At 36.8% G+C, this 27,062-nt stretch overlaps 2 protein-coding genes across 4 annotated transcripts in view; one reads left to right on the top strand and one right to left on the bottom strand.

Annotated features, from left to right (window-relative positions):
- The window catches only part of LOC131541135 (zona pellucida sperm-binding protein 3-like), a 64,775-nt gene extending 60,039 nt beyond the window's left edge, over positions 1–4,736 (bottom strand). For both annotated transcript variants that reach the window (XM_058776697.1, XM_058776698.1), the window contains exon 1: positions 4,254–4,736. In XM_058776697.1, coding sequence (XP_058632680.1) covers positions 4,254–4,661 — 408 coding nt within the window. In that variant the 5' untranslated portion in view covers positions 4,662–4,736. The remainder of the gene's footprint in view (positions 1–4,253) is intronic.
- Positions 4,737–5,419: 683 nt separating this feature from the next.
- The window catches only part of taf6 (TAF6 RNA polymerase II, TATA box binding protein (TBP)-associated factor), a 111,889-nt gene continuing 90,246 nt past the window's right edge, over positions 5,420–27,062 (top strand). The window contains exons 1-5 of one of the 2 annotated variants that reach the window (XM_058776696.1): positions 5,420–5,634; positions 10,629–10,809; positions 11,675–11,761; positions 11,879–12,032; positions 17,619–17,675. In XM_058776696.1, coding sequence (XP_058632679.1) covers positions 10,654–10,809; positions 11,675–11,761; positions 11,879–12,032; positions 17,619–17,675 — 454 coding nt within the window. In that variant the 5' untranslated portion in view covers positions 5,420–5,634; positions 10,629–10,653. The remainder of the gene's footprint in view (positions 5,635–10,628; positions 10,810–11,674; positions 11,762–11,878; positions 12,033–17,618; positions 17,676–27,062) is intronic. The other variant, XM_058776694.1, reaches the window with a different exon arrangement.

The following is a 27,062-nucleotide window of genomic DNA, read 5'->3' as shown; positions in this document are numbered from 1 at the left end:
TGGGTTTGTCCATGGGTTCCATGTGGGCCCCATCTTAATTAGCCCATATGAATCTCATATGGGGCTTGACTGGGGCTAATGTGGGGCCCAAATGGGCAACACATACAAGACCCATATTGGTCCCACTTATGAAGCACATGTGGGATATACTAGGGCCCAGTATGGGTACTGGACTGGCCCCACATAGTGTATATGAGTGTTTTGATTAGGTTTTTTTGAGGCATCTCACCTGGACAGTATAATTATAAATAATTATTTACTATATTGATAAAAGCAACATCAGTATTTCAGTTAGGTAAATATCAGTTTTATGCATGAACATTCCACTCTTTATTAATCTACAAACTCGCAAAACATGAAAGTGTGCAATTTGAAAAATCATATTAAAATGTTGTACAGGTTCAATATAATACTTTATTATCATTTTCTGACACATTTGTTATACTTTAACATTAACATTTTGATAAGCCAACAGGGTCATATACCATCTCAACAACTGGTCTTATGTAACTAATCTTACATAACATAAAAATTGACAGTTAACAGTTAAAAGCTTAATTCACCCAAAAATGAAAATTCTTTCATCATGTCACTCCAAACCCATAAGAAATTAATTTTCAAAACACAAATGAAGATCTTTTTTTTTTTTTTAATCGGAGCGATTTCTGTTGCTCTAGTGAAAGTTTACTTCCCCAAAACTCTGATGCGTCAAAACATTCATAAAGAGACTGTAAAATAAATCCATATGAATCGAGGGGTTTAATACAAGTCTTCTGAAGAGACATGAGCACATTACACGGTAAACAGATTTATATTCAGCTTTTATTTACATATAAACATTGATCAGTGAATATATAAAGAAGTTCAACGGTACTCATTGTCCGCTGATCAGTGTTTATATGTGCACAAAAGCCTAAAATATATATATATGTTCATTTAAAGTGACTGTCTCTTCAGAAGACTTAGATTAAACAGCTCAACTCAAATGGATTTTTCGTATGATCTTTTTAAGAACATTTAAAAGTGTCAGTTTTGGGATTAGACTTTTAATGGAGGGCCAGAAACCTCTAAAAATATCTTCATTTGTGTTCCAGAGATGAATGAAAGTCTTATGGGTTTGGAACAAGTAAATGAGGGAGAGTAAATGACAGAATATTCACATTTGGGTGAACTATCCCTTTAAGAAACATCAGTGCTCTTCTAAATTTGACACACTGACACAATGAAGAAACACAAAAACAACAAACTCACAGTATAATAAAATATATGTGACCCTGGACCACAAAACCATATAAGGGTAAATTGTTCGAAATTGAGATTTATACGTCACCTGAAAGCTGAATAAATAAGTAAATAAGCTTTCCATTGATGTATGGTTTGTTAGGATCGGACAATATTTGGCTGAGATACAGCCATTTGAGAATCTGAGGGTGCAAAAAAATCTAAATATTGAGAAAATCACCTTTAAAGTTGTCCAAATGAAGTTCTTAGCAATGCAGTCAAAAATTAAGTTTTGATATATTTACAGTAGGAAATTTAAAAATATCTTCATGGAACATGATCTTTACTTAATATCCTAATGATTTTTGGCATAAAAGAAAAATCAGTAATTTTGACCCATACAATGCATTTTTGGCTATTGCTACAAATATACCCCAGCGACTTAAGACTGGTTTTGTGGTCCAGGGCCACATATTCTGTCTCAAACTACACAATTTAGAAAAACAAAAAAACACAAACTGATAACACTCCTGGAGACGGTCTTTCTCGTGCTGTTCTCGAATCTCTTTCCACTCGTCTCTGGTCCCAGTACACCACTTGGGGCCTTTTCTGCCTCCTGCTTCACATCATTAATCGTAGTATTCTTCCTCAGTCCACCTGTAAAAGCATAAGTTTAGATATAAATGTCCAGCTGCATATTTGGGTTACACTTTATTTTACAGTGTCCTTGTTGCAATGCAATTTTAAATTTAAGTACCGAGTAGGCTAATATTTATTAACATCACATACTTCCTATATGGTCGTTTTCATTTTATTTATTTTTACTGTTTTGGGTGTTTTATATATTTATATATTAAGACATTTACAGATGTTTCATGATTAATGATTATGGGAACCAGTTAAAAACATTCTAGGTTCAAAAAAAAGTTAACCACAATCAACAGCATTTATTATCACAAAATTTCACAATGTCACATTAATTAATACCACAAATAATTTTTATGTTAGGTTTTATGCACCTTTGTAAAACCTCTCGTTATAATCATTGAAGCTGTGCAAACTGTAAAATGAATCTCTTGCATGCTGCATTGTTGTTTATGATGAAAATGCAGAATTCATAGCGCGAAATTCAAAACTCCAGCGTGATGACTAATCTAAACGCGGATTGGTCACTACATTCATAAACTCAACATGAACATGTGATTGGTTTTAAGGCTTAGCAACATAAACAGATTATGTAATGCCGCAATCAACATCACTCATTTTTAACTTTAATCGTCGACAGCCATAATAAATTTGGTGGTACACAGCCTGAAAGCCCATATTTCAGAACTTAACTTATGTCAGAAAGCAAATTCAGAATTATGTCATTCAAAATTAGTGCTAAGCTATCGGCTGGAAATTTATTTTTTCCCTCAGGGGAAAAAATGGCGGCTACAGCCACAAAATACAGCAGGAAAGCCTGAAATAAACAAAATTTGGCTATACGACTTGATAAATGTCAGGCAAAAACAACATTACACGTCAGAGTCAACAAAAATTACCTCAATTTTAAACCTCAGAGACATTTACGTTATTAACTGTTACGCCCCACCCAAAAAAAACAGACAATTTAAAGGTCATTTAAACTGTAAAAACAAAGTTACCGATGCTTAAACACATATTAACAAAGACATGTTTAGAAAATCTGCATGTACCTGCATATTTTCGCTCCGCAACCACATCCTTGATTTGCTGAAACGATTGAGGTGATTCCCGTCTCCCGCTTCGACGGCGCCGCCGCTCCACTGCGCTTGGAGGAAACTGTATCCTTGCGCCGCGGCGGGAATTCCTCTATTTTGAACATTTTAAATGTCCGCTTATTTTCAACAAAGATCTGTGATATTATGATATTAAATTATGTGGATAAATTCGAAACGAAACGCTGAATTCATCAGGACTACTTTGTCAAGCGGAAGGTGTTGTCAGAGATTGATAAAATGTGTAGGCTACAGTATTAAAAAAAAAAAAAAACATTTTGATAAATGCATAAGCAGGCTAACATTGTAATATTGATAATTCAAACAATAAAACATCACAATAAAAAATAATGCATTTTCATTTAAAAAGTAGTTATATTGATTAGATCCATAAAATCTATATTCTTTGTTAAAAAGTGACTATTAACCAAAAAAATTAAAGGTAAGAATGTATTTTAAGTGTGAAATAATTTTGCCCACATAGATCCCATAAAGGTCCCATATGTTCAAACCTATATGGGACCCACATAAATTGCCCATTTTCAGCCCATGCCCACATGGAACCCATGCTGCCCGTGTATAACCCATATGGGGCCCACATATCAATGTTGGCTGGGATTTAGCAACAGTCTTTAAGCAACGTAACAGCTTTAAAAAAAATCGTGGTGTAACTGGTGTGTTTTATGTCGTAGAATAAGACGTGAAAGTATCTTGAGCTTGTGTGAACCACAGACCTTATTTAAGGGATTTAACCAAAATCCCATTCAAAAACCCATTGACTCTGGGACGATGGAACCGGAAGTGCTAAAATGCTTGCTTCTGGGTTTTCGCCTACAAAGTGACATCATAGTTCCCCCACGCTATAACATTGTGGTTTTAGTTAAACTTTTAAGTTACTTTTTTTTTTTACAAAAATAGACTGTAGACAATGTGTATTTTTAGCTTCAGTCCTATAAAAATTATTATACAAAATTATTATACAATTTCACATTTGTTACCATTAAATTGCTATGAGGGACATACGAGCAGTAGGCACATGTTTGTTTGTTTTATAACAATTTCCTTTTTAAACCAATCCCATTTTGTCCGAGGTTGAGAGAGGAAAAAAAAAAAAAAAAAAAAAGAAAAAAAAAAAAGTCTACTGGTGTTGGTCGGAGCTCGTGGAATGTCTGATACTGTTGTCCTCTGTCAGTGCAATGTGGCCACGTGTTAACTTTTTCTAATCCCATTCAGAGACTACAAGCACACCACACAAACAAATATGCATTTACAAAGATAATGACTTGCTCATACCCAGTGTTGAGTGCCACAGTCGGTGAGCTCAGCTGCTATGACGTACTGGTTAGTGGAGAACGCGGTCACTTTACAAGAAGGAATGAATTGACTGTCGGCGCCAAGCCGCAGCTCTGAAGCATCCACAGGTAGACCAACATCAAAGAAATCAGCCTTAATCGCAAGCTCCATGTAGTTCTCGTGACAAATCACGGCTACGGTTTTGACACGTGTGATCTGTCTGCCGGGTGACCCTTTTATTTGATTCGAAGGCTGCTTGATTTGGTAACGTTCACTCATCTGCGACCGACCGGGTGTATAGGGTATACGGAGGTCAGAATTTACTAGAGATGTCCTCAAATCACTAAACTCTACTGTCAAAATCAAAATTAGAAGATGCAAGATTAAACGTTCTGTCATCGTTCTCATGTAATTAGAGAACCAAATCTGCAAGCTATAACCATCACCCAGCAAACTTTCGGCGCATTTCTGCTCCTTTAAATGAACAATTAACCCATTTTTTAACCACTTCCATAATTACGGGTTAATTAGTTGTTGCACTGCTGAAAGTCGGCCAATAATTAAAGTAACGATTAAAAAAAATCCCCTCCCACCTACACGAAAAGACTGGAGAAAATTCACAATGTAATTTTCTTTTCATTCATGCGTCTCGTTATTTCATCCTCCTTTTTTCTCCCAGCGTCTCTTTGCCGCTATACATGAATGTGTTTACATTTTTATGTTGACCTGTTACTTTTGTTCTATTCATGTTTTCGATTGTAACGTTAATAATCTTTTAAAAGCATCTTTTCACATTCTTTACTTTTAATTTTGGCATGAGCGAACATTTCAACAAGAGAATATCGATAATTTATTATAAACATAATATAAAAAATATGACTCTTGTGGAAGATGGCTTTTTGATTATTGTAGGCATGACTAGCTGATAGCGGGAGTCTACAGCAGACTCGGCAATCGATGTCTTGAAAGATGCATAAGAATTAAACCTATATGCTTTTTTGTGGTGTTGTTTTTTTTGTTTTGTTTTTTTTTTTTTTGCGTTAAATATCAGCTGTAGTTAATAGTAAATCGTTTGTCAGCTTATTTATACAGTTTATCAAAAGAAGTGACGCTAAAACGCGTTTCTTTGTAAACACGTGTATGTGAGAATTTACCTTCGCCTGCTCAGGACCTTCCAGCAAATTCAAAATGGCGGATTTTCGGAAAAATGGTTCGGAGCTAAACAGGATATATCAAGTGTAAATACAGAAAACAACAAATAATACAGTGGATAAATAAACCGTTAGCTGTACTACAAAGTGAGCAGCCATAAATACGCGATTTGCTTGTTTTTATTTGTTTTTTTTTATCGTTTTAACTTCGCAGCATCCTCTTTTTAAAGGTAAGAACGACATGCAGTTCAGTTCAGCTTTTTGTGCCATTTTATTGCAGGAAAACAACTATGATCAACTCCAGTTATATATAAATAATCGACTTAAGTATTAAGACACTTAAATATGTGCATATACAACTTTGGGACGGCGTAGTATATCATTATTTGAGTGTATTATACCTCGTGAAGTGCGTTTAAATATGTGCTTGAAAACCCATCGACTCGAGTAAACATTTTCGGACATTAAGGCATGTTGGCAGGAGCAAAATTAAATCTGATGGACCATTACAAGAGTTGAATAGTGGAGGAAGTTTTCTGAATTCCTGTTGCGATCTAAAACGATCTTTTTTTGTTGTTGTTATTATTTTACTTTTTGTAAATAATATGTATATCTGTTTTTTTTTGTTGTTGTTTTTTTGGTTTTAATTGTTTTAAATAATGAAACTGGATTGTTTGTAATAATCACCATTTACTATCAACTGGATATTTGTTTTGGTGTCAGCAAGTTGCAACTTGTTTTGTTTCCAGTTTCTGGAGATATATATATATATATATATATATATATATATATATATATATATATATATATATATATATATATATATACAAAATTAAAGTATGTTGAATTTTGTGAATTGTAATGTAATCATATTGTAATGGAGTACTCAATATTATGTTTTGCCTGCCAGGTTGAACCAGCACATCAGATTTGTACTTGCCCTACCAACATTTTCACTGGCCGTATATGTATATGTGTATATATATATATATATATATATATATATATATATATATATATATATATATATATAAAGAAATGATATAGCCTATAAAAATTAAGTATTATTTGGATAAGAGCTTTTAAGTTGAGAGAAAGGAATGGAATATAAAAGAAAATTTGCCACTATAATGTGGTTACAACTAGGTCAAAGACGAGATGTCACCATTTTGGTGTCCACATCAAATTAAGTTTACAAATGTAATTTTTTTTTATACATAAAAAGAGATGTTAAATGCAAGTGAAGAGTCTGCTTTCATATTTCAAATAACTTTGGTGAAAATAAAATGTCAAAATATGGGGGAAATAATGTTCCAAAATGTAAATTGTCATTCAGCGTAATGGTCCAGACTTTGATTTTTAAATAAACATATAAAATACCAGGTTAAAAATACATTTGTTGTCTTGGCATTTTCACGTAAGTGTTGGGTGTGTTATATTAAAAGGACTATGTCTTATTGTTTTTTTATTTAAAGTATTTAAATAACCAGTGGACTTTTGCCCCAAAAATGCAGTTTGTCAGAGGTCATTCTCTACAGGAACAAGAAGCCATTCTGAAATCATAAAAAAACTGGTAGTCATTCGACAGTCTATGACATTATCAGATGGCACCCTGAAGACTGTGTGGTGCTGCAAGAAAAGTGGGATTATTGCTCTTAAATATTTGTTAATTAAACCTTTTCATGTAGTGGTATTGTAGGTTACAAAAAACACGTCATTCAGTGAAATGCCAAAAAACGCTTATATTGTGAGATTTTTTGAAAAATTAGGAGATGTTGTAAAAAAATTGTGGTTAACTTTACTAGCCACGCTCACTGTTTAATGTTGGTGGCCAGTTGATTGCGTGCAATATAAGCTGAAGTAGAAGTTTCGTCATTCAGGGTAATGCAAATTCTGTTACACCAGTGTCATCCATTACACTGAATGACAGTATCACTATATAAATAACCATTTTAGCACCTTATTTATATTACAGATAATTGAGGAGTATTTAGCACTGACAGATATGTTTTGAACTTAATAAATATTAATATTTGAATGCATTTTTGTATTGATTAATTTGTGTATTGAGTAATTTTAGACGTCCATGAACAGAAGAAGTTGCTAGGCACTGTAAAAAGCCAAAAAACTAATAAATTAAATGCAGACCCAATAGATTGGGTGGCACTCTTAAAGCCCATTCACACCAAGAACAACTATAAAGATATCTATAACAGTACCTATGGTAGCCTCCACACCAATGAACGATAGCACTGTTTGTTCTAAACATGCGCTGCGTGTTTATCATCTACCACTTTAAATGCTCAAGATTTTCAAAGTGGAATGGATTCTGATTGGCTGTCAATGCTTTTATCATTCATCAGCTGTAAAAAGTAAATAAGTAAATAAAAAATTCCAACAGTATCTAACAATATAAAAGAGATTCCAACATTATTGTTTCTCTGTGCAGTTATCTTTAGTTGTGCCGTGGAATCTGCTATTCTTTTATATTTAGAATATTTATTTTTTAACTATATCATTATAGTTATCATACTTGGTGTGAACGTGCCTTTAGCAAGGAAGAGAGAAAGGTATTGAGGATTGCAGTTGTCAGAATAATAGCTTGCCAATATTTCTGAACAGAGACTTCCCCCTCACTACAGTATGTCACAAGTTCAAGAGAGGTCAAATACTAATCCAGATAATTTATGTTGGCAAACAGAAAGGATTCATAAATACAGGTGCATCTCAATGAATTAGAATGTCGTGGAAAAGTTCATTTATTTCAGTAATTTAACTCAAATTGTGAAACTCGTGTATTAAATAAATTCAATGCACACAGACAGAAGTAGCTTAAGTCTTTGGTTCTTTTAATTGTGATGATTTAGGCTCACATTTAACAAAAACCCACCAATTCACTCTCTCAACAAATTAGAATACTTCATAAGTAAATAAAAAAAAAACATTTTTAGTGAATTGTTGGCCTTCTGGAAAGTATGTTCATTTACTGTATATATATACTCAATACTTGGTAGGGGCTCCTTTTACTTTAATTACTGCCTCAATTCGGCGTAGCATGGAGGTGATCAGTTTGTGGCACTGCTGAGGTGGTATGGAAGCCCAGGTTTCTTTGACAGTGGCCTTCAGCTCATCTGCATTGTTGGGTCTGGTGTCTCTCATCTTCCTCTTGACAATACCCCGTAGATTCTCTATGGGGTTTCAGGTCAGGCTAGTTTGCTGGCCAGTCAAGCACACCAACACCATGGTCATTGAACCAGCTTTTGGTACCTTTGGCAGCGTGGGCAGGTGCCAAGTCCTGCTGGAAAATGAAATCAGCATCTCCATAAAGCTTGTCAGCAGAAGGAAGCAAGAAGTACTCTAAAATTTCCTGGTAGATGGCTGCATTGACTGCGGACTTCAGAAAACACAATGGACCAACACCAGCAGATGACATGGCAGCCCAAATCATCACAGAGTGTGGAAACTTCAAATTGGACTTCAAGCAACATGGGATTCTGTGCCTCTCCATTCTTCCTCCAGACTCTGGGACCTTGATTTCCAAATGAAATGCAAAATTTACTTTCATCTGAAAAGAGGACTTTGGACCACTGAGCAACAGTCCAGTTCTTTTTCTCCACAGCCCAGGTAAGACGCTTCTGACGAAGTGGCTTGGTAGCCCTTTTCCTGAAGACGTCCGAGCGTGGTGACTCTTGATGCACTGACTCCAGCTTCAGTTCACTCCTTGTGAAGCTCTCACAAGTGTTTGAATCAGCTTTGCTTGACAGAATTCTCAAACTTGCAGTCATCCCCTGTTGCTTGTGCACCTTTTCCTACCCAAATTATTCCTTCCAGTCAACTTTGCATTTAATATGCTTTGATACAGCACTCTGTAAACAGCCACACCTTTCAGTAATGACCCTCTGTGACTTACCCTCTTTGTGGAGGGCGTCAATGTTCGTCTTCTGGATCATTGCCAAGTCAGCAGTCTTCTCCATTATTGTGGTTTCAAAGAACAAGAGATACCTGGAATTTATACTGTAGGGATGGTCATTTATTGAAACTCAAATGTAAATATTCTAATATTTTGAGATACTGATTTTTGTCTTTTATGAGCTGTAAGCTCTAACCATCAAAATAAAAAAATAAAAAAAAACTTTTGAAATGTTTTACTGAACATGCAATGAATCTAAAATATATGAAAGTTTCACTTTTTGAAATAACTTACAAGAAAAAATGAACTTTTCATTTGAGATTTCATTTCTTTTTAATTCATTGAGATGCACCTGTATAACTGCAAGCAGCGATTTTTGGGGCAGAGCAAGTCAGAAACAAAGTGACAAGCTAAGCAAGCGTGGCAGGGGAGCATCAGAACAGTAGAATAAAATGCTTATTATATTTCAACATCTGCTTCTGCAGTCATTTACTCTAATGGTACAGACTAATATTAAAGACATTTCAGTTATGGGAACAATGGTGATATTATCTCCCTTTTTGGAAAATCGTCATTCAGAGTAACAGACCATGGTCATTCAGCGTAACAACATATATTTATGTAAAAATGAAACAATATACTTATTCTGACCTGTACTTATTAAAATACAAAAAAAAAGAATATGTGATCATACTAAATTTTATTATATTTTAAATGATTTTCACTTCACTACAAAAACTTCTTGCTGGAAACTATACAGATTTAAAAATGAAAGTTAATTGGAATTTGAGGGCTGCACTGTGATACTGGGAGTCTTTTAACGTCATCAAATGATTCATGTTTAAAATATGCTTAGGATTTTTTGGCATATAAATATTGTTACACTGAAATACATTTTAGTGGGTGTCTTCTGTAAATCATGGTAAAAAATGTTGATTATTTTTGTTCAGAAAAATACAAAGTTAAACAGGACACATTCTAATGTATGGGGAAGAATGACTCAATTTAAAGCTGTATTATTTACACTTTAATTTTTTTTGAGGCTTGAAACACCCTTTTTATCTTTGACCCAACTATACATTGATAAACATACATTTGGAAAGGATAGTAATAATGCAAAATAGTACCGATTTGTTTTGAGTTTTTTTTTTTTTTTTAACCTATTGATGCTTCTAAGACTATGAGAAGTCATTTTTGAAATTGAATCAAAACCTCAGAGTCAGCAGATTATTCTTAACGTTCTCTAGTTTTCTTGTTAGTGAAAATTATTAATGACAGTTACTTGAAATGTGAATATATCTGACTGAAATGTAGTTGTATTCCTGCTGCAGAGTGAGACATGGCAGAGGAGCGCAGACAGAAGCTGTGTTCAGTGATCTTGCCCACCGAATCCATGAAGGCGATGGCGGAGTCAGTTGGTGTGGGCTCACTGCAGGAAGACAGTTGTCTGGCCCTCAGTGAAGAGGTTAGCTACAGGATCAAAGAGATTGCACAGGTATTTAAAATTGCAATTAACAAATTATTTATATTTTTCTTATGAAGGTTATAGTTTATATACAGACAACATTAATAATTTAGATGTTTAATAAATTTTTATATATTACATGTTTATCTTATTTTCCTTATTGTTCTAGTTAAGTTATCAGGATAATATATTATAATATAAAACAATATAATATATAGTGTTTCCCATTAATTTCCTAGAGTGATAGTCTAATCTGTTGCACCACAGTTATACTATGAAAGCAAAATATTTGTACACTTCTCATAATAACTTAAAAATAGTTCTAATATTGTGTTCAACATCTGTCACTTGAACTATAGTTGAAATTGCGATTATGGCTTAGAGCATTCATCAAATCACAAAAGGCTGCCATTTAATTAAATGGTAGTGTCTAGTCTGATGCGCTGTGTTTCAGGGTCAAATGCGGTTATCTCATAGTAGTATCTCAGTTCATAGTAAATACAGCGATTTCCATCTCTGCATGTGCAGTGAGTTTGACGTGCATTTGGGAGTGCAGTCTGCCTGTTGCACTTTATTTTCACATTCACACAATTTTTTGGACAGATGATTACAGCATTTCACTAAATTTGTTTCTTTTGGCTGAGCCAAAAGACTCACCATAGTGCCACAAAATCCTGTGGGAAGCACTGTGATATACTTGTTTTAAACACCCTTATTTAATATATAAGTTGGAATCTAATGTGGACAATGATTGTTATTAGATCAAATCATGTGATAGCTGGTGATTGTAACCAGTTGATAATGTAATAACTGATGACATCAATGTGCATTATTTTCCATTTGAGAGATTACACATAAAAAAACATGTTGTTTATCTGTTGTCTATCTCCCACAGGATGCACTGAAGTTTATGCACCATGGTAAAAGACGCAAACTTACTACTGGCGACATTGACCACGCTCTTAAACTAAAAAACGTGGAGGTGAGAAAACTGAAACAAATTGAGAACTGTTGGTTTCCTCTCTATCTGAACCACAACATTCAGATCCTTTTGCCTTTGTATATCTAGTTTTTCATTAACTGTACTTTTCTCCTTTAGCCTCTGTATGGATTTCAGTCTCAAGAGTTCATCCCGTTTCGCTTTGCAAGTGGAGGCGGCAGAGAATTGCACTTTTATGAAGAAAAGGAAGTGGATCTTAGTGATATCATCAACACGCCCCTCCCTAGAGTCCCTCTTGATGTTTCGCTCAAAGGTAATTAATAATAATTTCTCATATTAAGCCAGCTTTTCCACTGCGTGCTATGACTCGGCACGGCTCTCCTGGCTTCGCTTTTCCACTGCGTGGTTCGACTTGGCACGGCTCGGCTTGCTTGCTTTTCCACTGCGGTTAGTATTGCTTCAAAGTAGGTTTTTCAGGGCCGATGCCGATGCCGATACCGATTATTACAGACCAAGTAGACCGATAACCGATATATTATGTCTGATGTAAAAATGAAAATTCATGTCAAAATTAAGAATAACAAGGGCTCTGACAAAAACTGCCTTCCCTGGTGTTGATTGCACTTCTTACTCTTGTCATCGTCCATACATCCATCTACAATAAGGGTAATATAAAGAGAGAGTTAAAAGTGGGGCGACTGCATGCTTCATGATTAAGCCTATGAATACTCTACTACAGATAAACATCTTGGGGAAATGTAAGTATTTGGCTTCAATAATTTACATGTTAGAAATATATGTGTAATAGCATAACCTCTCATAATTATAATATAATAAGTGTAAATAATTTAATTGTCTTCATAGCTCCATTGTAGAAGTTGTGAAGAAGACTGCAACTATTTTAATTAAACTATAACACTAATAGCTTGTTATAGGCACGCTTGGTTCAATAGCCTATTGAAATGTCACAATTTATGTCGTCCTAATCTTGGCCTATGTGACAGTATCTTAATCTTGGCCTATGTGACAGTATCTTAATCTTGGCCTATGTGACAGTAATTTCGATTATTTTTAATTTTGAAGCCATAAAACATTAATTTCAGTTATCTTTTAATCAAATGAGAGTTAAATAAATTTTTTGGCAAACAAATGGGTTTACCATTAAAATTAAAACATGGAAGAAATAGCGTATTGTAGGGGTGGGCGATATGACCAAAATCTTCTATCACGATATGACTAATTTTATATCACGATAACGATATATATCACGATATAGTTTTTATGATATAAAAAGAGCCTAAAAAGAGACACAAAAAAACAACCTCAAACTCATTGAAGATAAATAAACAGTAAGTGATGAAATAAAGATAAGAAACTAATTGCAAGCAATAGGACAAAAAAACTACAATAAATAAGAAACGCTACATACATTGTGTAAATTAATTAGTATTCACTGTGTTAATTATATCTATCTAATGTGACGGGAGGAGCCAACGACAGACACAGTGGGTGTGGCGTCAGGCCTCGGAGAGGCTTTTATTACACAAAATTGATAAAATAAAGTGTCCAGGGGAAGAAGTGTCCAACAAAACAGGGGGGATCTGGTGTCCTCGTTGTGCTGCGGGGCTCGTGAAGGAGGGCAGTGTTCCAAAGGGGAAGGGTCCAGGGAAGGGGCGGAGTCCGGTGGCCGCATGCGCTCCCGCTCTGGTCCGGTTTACGAGGGGCGGCGGCTTCTTCTGAGCGGCGGCTCTTCCTCTTCTTCCTCGGCCTTTGGCGGGACTTGATCGGCCCGGCATCCTGGCCCGACGGCCGTAATACAGGTGCGGCGTTCTCCTGGACCGCGGGTTCTGCAGCTCACATCTCCGGTGGCGCGATGTCCCTCTACGCACCCTTCCTGGACCCACGAGGGCACCAGCGTGCATGCACGGGGGAAGAGACCGGTCTCTCGAGGAGAGGCGCGCTGGGCATTTAACAGCGGCGGTGATGAGGCTTCATTCAGTCCAGCTGTGCCTCATCACACGCCGCCAGCCCGCGTTGATCCCACGCCCCTCCTCTCATCCACCCACTCCAGTCGGGAGCCTGGTGAAGGGCGGCGAATAAGGGACGGGGTGGTGATGATGAGGGGGAGGGCCACCGATCCGTCACATTAACTATCTATCTATCTATGACAGATATAATTAACGTGTACTATGTATAGATTCTATAAAAGTTACAAAAGTGATTTAGTCAAGAGCAGTGAGAGATTTTCTAGCAGTGTGCTATGATTAATATGAATGGCAGACAGAACGAATATTGGACAGCTTCCACTTTAAGACCAAAGTCCAGATCCAATATACTGTTACATATGTGTTTTCTCTTTCAATCACTGTGTTTATGAGGATACTTGCAAAGACGGGTATTCTGACGCATACAAATGTGTTTATGTAATTGTTCAAAGCCAATAAAAAAAAAAAAAAACGCGTGTCCATGCTACAGATGTAGTCCCTCGTTTAGGAACGAGCTCCTCGTTTTGTCCCGGCTGGTTCTGTCTCCCCTTCACGTCCCGTGGGTGGCGTGTAAAGATCGCACTCATCCAAATGATGAAGTAGTATTACCGTAAACAATGTATTTTGCGACACCACGAAATAAACGATAGAACATATTATGAAACGATAGAATTTTTATTTCGTCCATCTGATATATATCGTCATATCGCACAGCCCTAGCGTATTGTGTGATTATTCTTTTAAACAAAAGTTGTAGTAGTAGTAGTAGTAGAAGATTTTTTTTCTTTTATTTTGACGGGTTGCCATGAGGACCTCTTAAGTTTCTGTATAGCCTATGTATATGATATGACAATCGTTTTACTCAAATGAAACGGTCAAATGCTCATGAAGCAACTCTCAGAGCAGTTCTGGGGATGTTGTTCATGTATTTATGTCCTCATTTAGTGAGACGGCAGATGCTGAAAACACCGCGAGCATCGCGCACTTCAGTGCGTGTGTGTGTGTGTGTGTGTGTGCACTAATTAAAACCGCGCGTCTGTGCCACTCACATATACAGAGACACGCAGAACATGCAAATTCATATTTAAATAAGTCTTTTTGCAGCTTAATATTTACAGATAGTAGTCCATAGCGCGAGTCGATTTAAGTGTACTGACCTACTTTTGATTAATTCATCCAAACTTTGACGAACTCCGTGACTCCGCGTTATACAGTAAATTCCCTTTATATGACTGGATTCCGCGATTCCGTCCAGGTTTTCCCCATCGCGGAAACCATAAATAGATAATATTGAGGTGTTTTACAACTTCAGTGTAGTGGATTGTGATTTATTGCAACTTGAGCAACGTCTGCTGCTGCCTTTGAGAGACAACTGATGTGTGATGATCACTGAAACTGTAGCAAGCGCTTTCAGTGTGAGAGTGCCTTAGTCTTCCACATTGATTGGTCTGACTCGTGACTCCCAACAAATCAGATGCGCGGTGGGCGGAGACTGCTCTAGGCCACAGAGTGGTGAGTTCTGACAGGCTGCATCAGAGCCAAATAACGCATTTCAAAATTAAATAATTTTATCGGCACATCGGTTTTGAAAATGACCGATAACGATAATCATAAAAATGCTTAATATCGGTGCCGATAATCGGTCGACCCCTACTTCAAAGTGGGTGGGATTATAAACTAGTTACGTCACCTCTACTGCTGTGACATCATTGTAAACGTGAGACACAAACGCGCAAAAAAATCGCACCATTCTTTTTTCTCTCTCTTTTTTTTTTAAAGCAAGTCATTTAAGTCATGCAAACAATACTACGGTGGCTGTTGCTGACTATTTAAATCTAGCAGGTTTGGTGTCTTGTGTTGCAAATCCAATAAAGTTGGTAGTGACGATTCCCTCTGACCAATTAGTGTTCTGCAGTGTTAACACGTCACATTTTAGTATCACTACGGCTCGCTTGGAACCTCAACCGAGGTGGTACTATTTAAGCGAGCCATACCGCGCCATACCATGCAGTGAAAAATCGCCATTAGATGCAAGCTCTGCACCAAAATCTAGTGAGATCCTTACCTAGATAGCCTTTTAGGGCATTATAGATGCTGGTCTTAACTAAACAGCCATTCCAGATGGAACTCAGCATAATTATTCTTACTTTTTAGGAGACCTTATTTTTGCTAAATACTGAGGTTAAATACTTAAATGTCCATGCCAAAATTCATTGGAATTGAGCTCAGTTAATAATAAATATATTTCAGTATACACTAAAAGTGTATTTACTAAATTTGCTTAAAAAAAAATTGTTAAATCTAATTCAAATGGACTGGAAATCCATTATTTGTTTGTGCTGTTTGTTTATTACAACTGTTTATAACGAGTGTGACATCGTTAGCAACACGCCAACATAAGCAGGGTTCAATGCTAAATAATTTTTTCTACTGGCCCAGTCGGGCCAGTGGTTCAAATTATTACTTGCCCTGCCAATATTTTCACTGGCCCTGCCACAAAAAAATAAATAAAATAGTGCTGTTATCATTGTTTTTGATCTATGTTATCTTGTATTCTAATAAATAAGTTTATATGACACCAGTATTTAAGATACCATTTAAATTTTACAATTCTCAATTTCAATTTCAATACCACAGCAAAAACCACTAGCCTAACAAATATAAAATTCAAACATTATTAAAGACAAGTTACAGCCAGTAAATAAGAACAAATTAACAAATTACAAGTAACAGCACATTTAAATATTGCACAAAAAGTTATAAAATAAATGATGCTTTAGGTCTTTATGTTTGTAGGAGTTCAGGTACAGAAATTGTAAGATCACATATAAAATAGCATTTGTATTCTTCACTCAGTGTTGCACCTTGATTTTTAATAGCCATTTGAAATTAGACGCAGCCACTGCATTTTAATTATAAATCGTTCCAAAAAAGAAAACTGCAATGTTTGATTTATATTAGACTGTATAATTTCAAAATCTGAAGCAAAAATAGAATGGTCTAACTTTAGTTTTGTGAAACTATGTTACATAAAACATCTGGATGAAACAAACTGCAGACAGGCTTCACTCTCTGACAGCAGGTGGTATAGTGTTTCCGTGGTTACTTCTGTAAACACAGCAGCACTGGTATTATATTAAATTTAAATGCATTATACAGAGGCAAGATGAAAAGAAAACGCCATGTAAACTTTTCTAAAAAAAGGAGCAAGTTTCCCTCAGAAACACATTCTTATGAAATTAAATATTTAGGATTTTCCTTCAATATTTCACGCATAGTGAACAGTGATCTTGTTCTGCGTTCTATAGTGTTTTTTTCTTCTTTGCATGCATCCGTCTTCAGTATCTGGCCTCTGTTAATGGCCATTTATAGACTAAATATAATAATAACGTAATATTTCCACAAAAATGGCATTTTGGAAAATGATTGCAGTGCAGATTGCAGTGCAGTTTGTGTGCAAGCACGGAACAGAAGATAGTCTGAAATAAAAATGGCCGGTCTATCGGTGCATCTGTACTCCACTGTATAAATTAAATATAGATGAATCATTGTTAAATCTAAACTCAATTCAGGGTGAATGTACTTGTCTTTCACGCCCGAATGGTTTTAAAACACATGAATTTTTAAATTAAAAAGGCTTAAAAACGCATGCAAATGATAAACTTTCGTGACGATGCAGTAGTGGCCCGATTGGGGCAGTGACAAATCCGTCAACTGTCCCGAGCGTCTTTCACGCTGGCCCTGGGCCATCGGGCACTCCTTATGGTCGAGCCCTGATAATACTGAATCAATTCTGAATCGAATCTCCAATGTGCTTTGTGTGAAGAGTGCTTTTTGCATGTTGCATTTGTTGTGTGTAAACAACATTATATTTACCTTATGAACAAGGAGTAAAATGTCTCTTTTTCTTTCAGCTCACTGGTTAAGTATTGATGGTGTCCAGCCTGCAATACCAGAGAACCCACCTCCAGGTAAGAGACCTTTCTGGATCTTTACTTAATTTGCATTAATTTGTAATAGGGTCAGGGAATATTTTCATATTATTTTAATGTGATAAGGCATGAGGTAAATAATTAAAGAAAATTCATATAATACTATTTTTGCAGTTGGCTCGATACCACAATTTTGGTTTCGGTACAATACCAGAATCTAATATCGCAATACTAAATTGATAGCATAGTTGGCAAAGATAACTGAATATATAATTTCTATTTCTATATATAATATATATATATATATATATATTAGGGGTGTCAACGTTAACGCATGCGATTAATCAAAAAACTTTAACGCGTTAATATTTTTTTAACGCAGATTAATCGTTTGATAAGGTTTGACCCCAACTTCTTGCCGTCATCGCAGCATGGAAGGTTGTCTATCATTGTGTGATGAGGGTGCAGCGGACCATTGTTGCCAGGGTAACGGCACAAACGGGCTATTTTGAAAATACAGTCGCGGGAAAAATTACAGAGCCGTGGTTTGCGTTTTCTTGGGCTACTTTTATAATGTACCGCGGCCGCCCAAAGTGTATATAGACATAAAAATAAAAATAGATCCTTTTACTAATGTGTATTATACTTGGGGTGGGTTGCACCAACAAAGATTATGCTTAAATCTAGATTAAATCAAGGTTTATCTAATAATTCTGTTGCACCAAACTTTAAACCTTGCTTAAAAATAAGCAGGTTTACATTTAAACCATCAGTTTGATCCTGGATTTATTGTATATTTAAGATAGATTAACTTTAATCCTGTTGCTCCATAACTTTAAACTCCGATTTAAATCTCAATTAAGGATTAACTTTAAACTTACAGGTGAGGAGGTTTAAATACAATAAAGTGCACTTACAGGTACAGTATGTGGCTGATTGAACAAAGACAGAAACAGTGGGTGTGTCCTCAGGTCTCAGAGAGGTGTTTATTATAAATAAAAATGAAAATTAAAGCGCACTGAGCCCGCAGATTGTGAGGGTCGTGGCAGCCTGTAGTAAACTCGCATCTGCTATGGATGTGAATCCGTCACTTATCTCTGTGCATCTCGGTGTACGACAAAAGAAAAGAAGACAGGATCGCGGCCGCGCCTCTCGTTTCTCACAGCCGCTCCACGCGTGTGCTGGACGGCGATCAAACGGAAAGGGCGCCGCTGTCACAAGCGGAGGTAGTCATTCCATGAATCATGACAGTTATTTTCTCTTATCTCAGTTGTTTTGTCATAAGCTATACTCCATTAATTGATACAATAAATATATATTTCCAAGATGATCAAATCCGTATGCACTGCCTCAAAGTTTTATTGCTTGTTTGATCAGCCGTTTGATCAACGGTCATTCTATGTAGAGTTTTATAAAGACGGCGGACCTTTTACAAGTTTATTTCCTTTATCGACAAAAGCAACTTATGTCAGAGACAGAGGATAAGGAATATAAACATTGTTGCTAATTAATTACATGACGAATCCATCATGGCGGAGAAAATTAATCGTAGATTGAGGTTTTAATCGCAGGTTAGAATTCTAATCCCCGATTTGTTAATCTAAGTTTAAAATTAAGTGGTGCAACACAACTCAATTTAAAATAAAACCCAGATCAACAAATCCTCGATTAGCTCTAAACTTTGCTTAATTTAATCCTTGTTGGTGCAACCCACCCATGGAATGTATACCTGGCAACTTAAGAACAGAGAGGCGGTTGTAACATCACAAACAACATGAGTTTCAGCAGAGCAGCAGAAATAAACATGACAACAGCCACTATAGATTATATAAGATAATAAACACACGATTACGATAGATTTGTTTGTTTTTTTCTTAGTTGAATTTGTACATCTGCAATGCTAATTTGTGCAGTTATATAAAAGGCTATAAATAGCATATTTTAACAACAGTAAACGACCAAATTCCACATGTGATCGCAAAAGGAAGTTATTACAAACACTCGATGGTGGTTTGAAGTGAGATCTGAGTAAAAGTGTACTATTAATCTCATAAATTGTTTTATGAAACATGATGCTAATATTAGCTCTAATGCAGCTGCAGAACAGGTCCAATTCTTCTTCATAATACATTTTGTCACAATACTTCACGTAAGGTCGCAAGAAAATGTTTTGTTGTATTTATTTAGAAATACTTTTAATAATAGTTGGGTAAATGTATACTGGGATTGAAACGATGTGGCTTGGTAAACGTTTTATTGCCAGTATAAAGGCTGATAATGGCTGAATAAAAACAAAAGAATAATGATAAAAGAATAATAAGGATTATGTCACATACCTGGCGGAAGTGTGAAAGGTTTGGTTTCCTTCAACTAGTTTGTCATGCATTTCTTTTTCAACACATTTACAGGTAAATCCTAGTATTTTAAATGTGTGATTGATCATGATTAATCACAGTCCACGACTGTGATTAACGCGATTTAAATTTTTTAATCGATTGACAGCACAATATATATATATATACACATACAGTGGGTACGGAAAGTATTCAGACCCCCTTAAATTTTTCACTCTTTGTTATATTGCAGCCATTTGCTAAAATCATTTGTTAATTTTTTTTCCCCTCATTAATGTACACACAGCACCCCATATTGACAGAAAAACACAGAATTGTTGACATTTTTGCAGATTTATTAAAAAAGAAAAACTGAAATATCACATGGTCCTAAGTATTCAGACCCTTTGCTGTGACACTCATATATTTAACTCAGGTGCTGTCCATTTCTTCTGATCATCCTTGAGATGGTTCTACACCTTCATCTGAGTCCAGCTATGTTTGATTATACTGATTGGACTTGATTAGGAAAGCCACACACCTGTCTATATAAGACCTTACAGCTCACAGTGCATGTAGAGCAAATGAGAATCATGAGGTCAAAGGAACTGCCTGAAGAGCTCAGAGACAGAATTGTGGCAAGGCACAGATCTGGCCAAGGTTACAAAAAAATTTCTGCTGCACTTAAGGTTCCTAAGAGCACAGTGGCCTCCATAATCCTTAAATGGAAGACATTTGGGACGACCAGAACCCTTCCTAGAGCTGGCCGTCCGGCCAAACTGAGCTATCGGGGGAGAAGAGCCTTGGTGAGAGAGGTAAAGAAGAACCCAAAGATCACTGTGGCTGAGCTCCAGAGATGCAGTCGGGAGATGGGAGAAAGTTGTAGAAAGTCAACCATCACTGCAGCCCTCCACCAGTCGGGGCTTTATGGCAGAGTGGCCCGACGGAAGCCTCTCCTCAGTGCAAGACACATGAAAGCCCGCATGGAGTTTGCTAAAAAACACCTGAAGGACTCCAAGATGGTGAGAAATAAGATTCTCTGGTCTGATGAGACCAAGATAGAACTTTTTGGCCTTAATTCTAAGCGGTATGTGTGGAAAACCAGGCACTGCTCATCACCTGTCCAATACAGTCCCAACAGTGAAGCATGGTGGTGGCAGCATCATGCTGTGGGGTGTTTTTCAGCTGCAGGGACAGGACGACTGGTTGCAATCGAGGGAAAGATGAATGCGGCCAAGTACAGGGATATTCTGGACGAAAACCTTCTCCAGAGTCCTCAGGACCTCAGACTGGGCCGAAGGTTTACCTTCCAACAAGACAATGACCCTAAGCACACAGCTAAAATAACGAAGGAGTGGCTTCACAACAACTCCGTGACTGTTCTTGAATGGCCCAGCCAGAGCCCTGACTTAAACCCAATTGAGCATCTCTGGAGAGACCTAAAAATAGCTGTCCACCAACGTTTACCATCCAACCTGACAGAACTGGAGAGGATCTGCAAGGAGGAATGGCAGAGGATCCCCAAATCCAGGTGTGAAAAACTTGTTGCATCTTTCCCAAAAAGACTCATGGCTGTATTAGATCAAAAGGGTGCTTCTACTAAATACTGAGCAAAGGGTCTGAATACTTAGGACCATGTGATATTTCAGTTTTTCCTTTTTTAATAAATCTGCAAAAATGTCAACAATTCTGTGTTTTTCTGTCAATATGGGGTGCTGTGTGTATATTAATGAGGAAAAAAAATGAACTTAAATGATTTTAGCAAATGGCTGCAATATAACAAAGAGTGAAAAGTTTAAAGGGGTGGTTTACTGCGATTTCACTTTTTTCATCTTAAATAGTGTGTAATATTGCTGTTGGTGCATGAACAGTATCTGCAAAGTTGAGGCGCTGAAAGTTCAATGTAAGCGGAGATATCATCTTTTAAAAATCAGGAAGTTTAATGCCTACAAAAACGACTCCTATGGGACTACAACGAGATACTTCCCGGGTTGCATACGTAAAAAACCCATCAAACCCCTCCCTCCGGAACATGCAAAAAAGGGGGCAAGGCCATGTTCTGTGGCTTTGTCGAAGAGGAAGAGTTATAGTGGAGAGTTGTAGCCATGCCGTCGAAACGGTGTTATTTTCACCCAGCTGTCAGGTCTTCTGTGTTCGGGCTTCCTACGGACGCTGTAGTTCGTCAACAATGGTTAAAATTTATGTTTGATTATGTTCCTGACAATTAAAATCGTAATTCAGCTCTCTGTGCCGCGCATTTTACGGAAGACAGCTTCCAGAATCTACACGAGTTCAATGCCGGATTCACACAGAAACTATTACTAAAACATGGAGCAGTTCCAACTTTAAAACCAGAGGCAGCAGTTGTTGGGCCACAACCTGTAAGTAAGATTTCATAATTTTAAATGTATTTGCATGTATAATTTCAGATGTAATGTTTTAGTTTTATCAAGGACGTAAACAAATGCCAACGCTGGCTTTAGTAGCCAGTTAGTTAAATGCTATTTCGTGTGTCTTTGACAAACGCGTACAAACATTTTGGACCCGAATTTGTAATTATGTACTAATTTTGTAAATGTATTTTCCATGTATACTTTATGACGTAATTTTTCGATTTGATCAAGAAACACAAGCCAACGCTGTTAACTTCAAAAATTTATATGTAATCACAACAGCAAACTTCCATTCAGAAACGTTTGTAAGAGCCGTGCTTGCGGAAGTTCTGCTTGACTCTCTTCATTACCGCTTTCTGGGTCTGATTCTGTCTCAAACTGATACGGCAATATTGACACCATTATTTACATTTGACCGGAGCACATGCGACTGTCGCCCGTGAAGGGAATGGGCGTGACGTTTCCGGACAATGTGCAGTACACAGTTTAGCCAATCACAACACACCGGCCCAGCTAACCAATCTGAGCCCATCGCCTGTTTCTGAGGGAGTGGTTTCAGAGAATCAGGAAGTCAACCGGTCGTTCAAATGACAGAGGAGAAAGCGGCTTACAATAAAGGTGAAATATATGAAAAATAAGGCGTTTTTTAACAAACGAAACACGAAGACATGTTATATTGCACCCCATAAACACAATTAAGCAAAGAAAAAAGCAGTAAACCACCCCTTTAAGGGGGTCTGAATACTTTCCGTACCCTGTGTGTGTGTGTGTGTGTGTGTGTGTGTGTGTGTGTGTGTGTGTGTGTGTGTGTGTGTGTGTGTGTGTGTGTGTGTGTGTGTGTATGTATATATATATATATATATATATATATATATATATATATATATATATATATATATATATATATATATATATATATATATATATATATATATATATAAAAGGGCTGTCCATTTAATGCATTAATTAGATTAATTAATTACGGTGAAAAATAACGCATTAAAATTATTAACCCATTTTAACGCACTTGCTCCGCCCCAGACCTACGTGAGTCACCTGACATTTAATACAGCTGATTGATGACAATTAACCCTCTGGGGTCTGAGAGTGTTTTGGGGCCCCGGAGAAGTTTTGACATGCCCTGACATTTGTGCTTTTTTCAGTTGCTTATAAACATTTTAATGGCTAAAGACTAAAAACACTGTATTCAGCACAAACTGGGCTACAATAATATGTGAGCAGCATGTACGTACATGATTGTGTTTTTGAGAAAACAACGTTTATGCGTGGTTAGAAAAAAACTACAATTTTAAAGACACATACAGAACATTTGTTCACAAGACTTTTGAGAACTGGATCTTGTAGCCTAGAATATTTGCTTCAAAATTATCTGAAAATAATCTAACTCATTCAGAGAAAACAATATATTGATTTAAATTTTCTAAGTCACTTTTTGAGTGGAAAGGCTCTATGCGAGAGGGCGTGAACTATCCTGGATAATGCTGTGACTCACACCTGAGAAGACAAAGGCCCGCATAATGAGCTCCATAATGAGCCATTGAGTCAGGTGTGTGACAGAGAGGGAATTGCTACAAGAAAGAATGTGAGGAAAAAAGAAATGTGTATATATATATATATAACTATCACATAAAATAACTTGAGATTCACTTGTGAGTGCAGTTAAACAGTTTATTAGGAACAAACAAACAAATAAACAACAGAAGAGTTAAGACATCGTGGGTGCAATATCCAAAATATCCAAAACAGTGGCAGGAAACTGGAATCCAGGAAAACGGGAGTCAGCAGAAACTGTATGAGAAAACACAAAACAGACATGAGCAAACACAATGAACGGACAAAGACAAAGCAAACATGGTGACAATACATACACTACCAGTCAAATTATTTAAACCGTAAGATTTGTAATGTTTTTTTTTTTTAAGAAGTGTCTTCAGCTCGCCAAGCCTGCATTTATTTGATCTAAAGCACCCCCACTAAAATTAATAAATTATTGAGCATGTTGATAGGCTTATCAGGAGCAACTATATTATTACATCAGCAATCACCATTATTGCCCACGTGATTTTATAACATAGATGCACACATGACAATACAAAAACAACATTTTATAACTGAGAAACTAAATTATTATTGTTAAGCTTATTATAAACATGTTTGAGCAGGTATTTGCAAACAGAGTAGGCTACTTCACAGTAAAGATTGGTCTAAACTTTCTTAGACATTACTTTTATATCATTGTGTGATGAGGGTGCAGCGGACCAGTGTTGCACTCGATTTCACACATTTTATTCTAGAGTTATAGTTTGGGAAAAGTTCACCAAGTAAATGCGTTCAACTTTGTCACAACAACACATTATCGAATATCTCCTCCTCCACTGGCTCCAGCTGTGCTCGCGTTCTGTTTGTGAGGTAAACAAAGCTTTTTCCTCTCAGCGCGTCTCCTGGGGGTAAATACAACTCTTTTTCCTCTGAGCACGTTTCTGAGGTAAATACAAGGCTTATTCCTCACAGCGTGTTCTTCCAAAACTGAAAAGTATCTGAGATGAACGCGTTGCTGCTTTGTTTACGGTGGTGTGGGCGTTTACATGCCACGTGGCTCGCGTGGAGATTTGTAATAACAAAAGCGCGAGCAGCGCGTGGGCGTGACCTAATTAGAGATAATGAGACCAGACAGAAAAACTGGACATGTCCTTGGTTTCATACGGATTACTTTGTCACAGAATATTTGTTTTCGGTAAGACTTCATTTAACAGTAGACATGTCAAGCTTTCTATAGATATATTTCTCATGTCTCTGTGTGAAGTATTTGGTGAGTTACAGTTCATTCTAGTGACGTGTTTCAAAAAGCAGTTCGCGGAGACGGAGAAGACAGAGAGCGCACCCTGTTTGTTTTCTTTATTCTTCAAAAGCACAAAGTTTAGTTGTTATTATGAGTGTATACAAATAAAAGTAGACCCCTTACAGATACGAATGGTGTATTGCTCTTATCTGTACGATCAAAAATGGCAGAGTAATTCAAGCTCATTTCGGCCTTATCAGGAAAATCTGCCTCAAAACGCGTATATGCGTTTGTCGACCCCAGAGGGTTAACAAGCATAATACAAAGTTTTGTATACAAGTGTAATAATAGTAACAGTTGCAAATTATTTTATTTAGACTAAATCTATGCTAATTCACAAATTACCTCAAATGCCATACATGGCATTTCCTTTAGAGGAAATTTCCAGGCTTTAGAGGCTTTCTCCAAACTGGCCAAATACGAACGAGACAGCGGCAAATGGAAGATGCTAACAAGAAATGTGGCAACATACGCCGTGATTCCTATTCCACAGAGAGCACTTGCAGACGAGGAATTAACGCGCCCGCTTGCTTGGTGGCGGAACAGTGAACTGTGTCTAAACCGGACGCCGCGTCGCAACATAACAGGTTGAGTCTGTCTATACAGGACATTTGAACTATGTGTCAGTACGTCATAAATAGGACGAGGCAGTTTACTGTGAGGGATTTGTCGTGTCGTATTGTGCCGCATCCAGTGTAGACAGCATCACTTTTTATAATGGGTTCTATAATATTTTGTCGTGTCTCATCACACCACTCGCGTGAGGTAGACAGGGTGTATTTAACTTTCTTATTTAAGGCTACTTTCCTATTTAACTGTATTATTTCTTTGATATTTATTTTAGTGTTTTGCAGGCTGCGTGTTCACTGACGGAAGTTCTAAAATGAACATGCTCGTTTGTTAATCGATGATCGAGCATCATTTATTTATTTTTTGCATTTCAAAATTATATATGTATATATCACAACACCGCGCCACCGGCGGTAGTTAGTCCTTTACCACCGCGGTGGTAAAAATCTGTCACCGTCACAGCCCTAGTCGTCTGCTCTCTATAGCTCTCACGGTAGTTTGATACACCGATCGATCTGATGGTGATGATCCGCTTCAAGTCGAACAAGCCTAATGATTCAATGGACCTTTCATAAAGAGAGACATTTACTTCACTCCTGATTGAATCAGCCATTTGAAATAATCAAATGAATGAATAAATGACTCTGACTTAATCATTAAGACATTTACCACCACCTACTGGCAGTTTTAGTTTATTATTTAGAGTATCATTTCATTAAAGCTCTAATGCATTTAAATCTTTATTACAAACAATCCTGCAGTTCATAAAGAACTTTGCTTTCCATACCTCCACGAGTGCCATCTATTATTGCCTTGTTTATCTAAAAGTGCTCTTTTCCTTTAAACCTAGCCAAAAAGCCATGTGTTGACTGTGAAACACAGTAGACTTTAATTATATGCATTTATAGTGTAATTTCTACATTTTCGTGTCAATCCATGTTCATATTTACCGCAAACAATGCGCTGTCACTTTAATTCAGTGCGTGCAGTACAGCAAAGAGACTCGGTGCGGAAACGATCTCTGCACTGCTGCAGACGCACAGCTCCTGGAACGCACTGCCGGACCGCAACCACTCTGATCCATTAACATGAGCGCGGAAAAAAATACACACCGCATACACACTGCAAATGGAGTAACTTATGTGTGAACCTGGCGTTATGTGTGTGAGCTTCGAGAGTACAGTCTCCAGGAGAGTTGCAAGTGCTGAATGGTTAAACACTGGCAAAAATTAACAAGAAAAGCAATTTCTAAACTTTAGTGACGATGCGA

This window comes from Onychostoma macrolepis, chromosome 05 (assembly GCF_012432095.1).
Source record: "Onychostoma macrolepis isolate SWU-2019 chromosome 05, ASM1243209v1, whole genome shotgun sequence".
Lineage (NCBI taxonomy): Eukaryota > Metazoa > Chordata > Actinopteri > Cypriniformes > Cyprinidae > Onychostoma > Onychostoma macrolepis.
The sequence above is the reverse complement of the archived record's forward strand: the minus strand, read 5'-3'. Positions and strand labels throughout refer to the sequence as shown.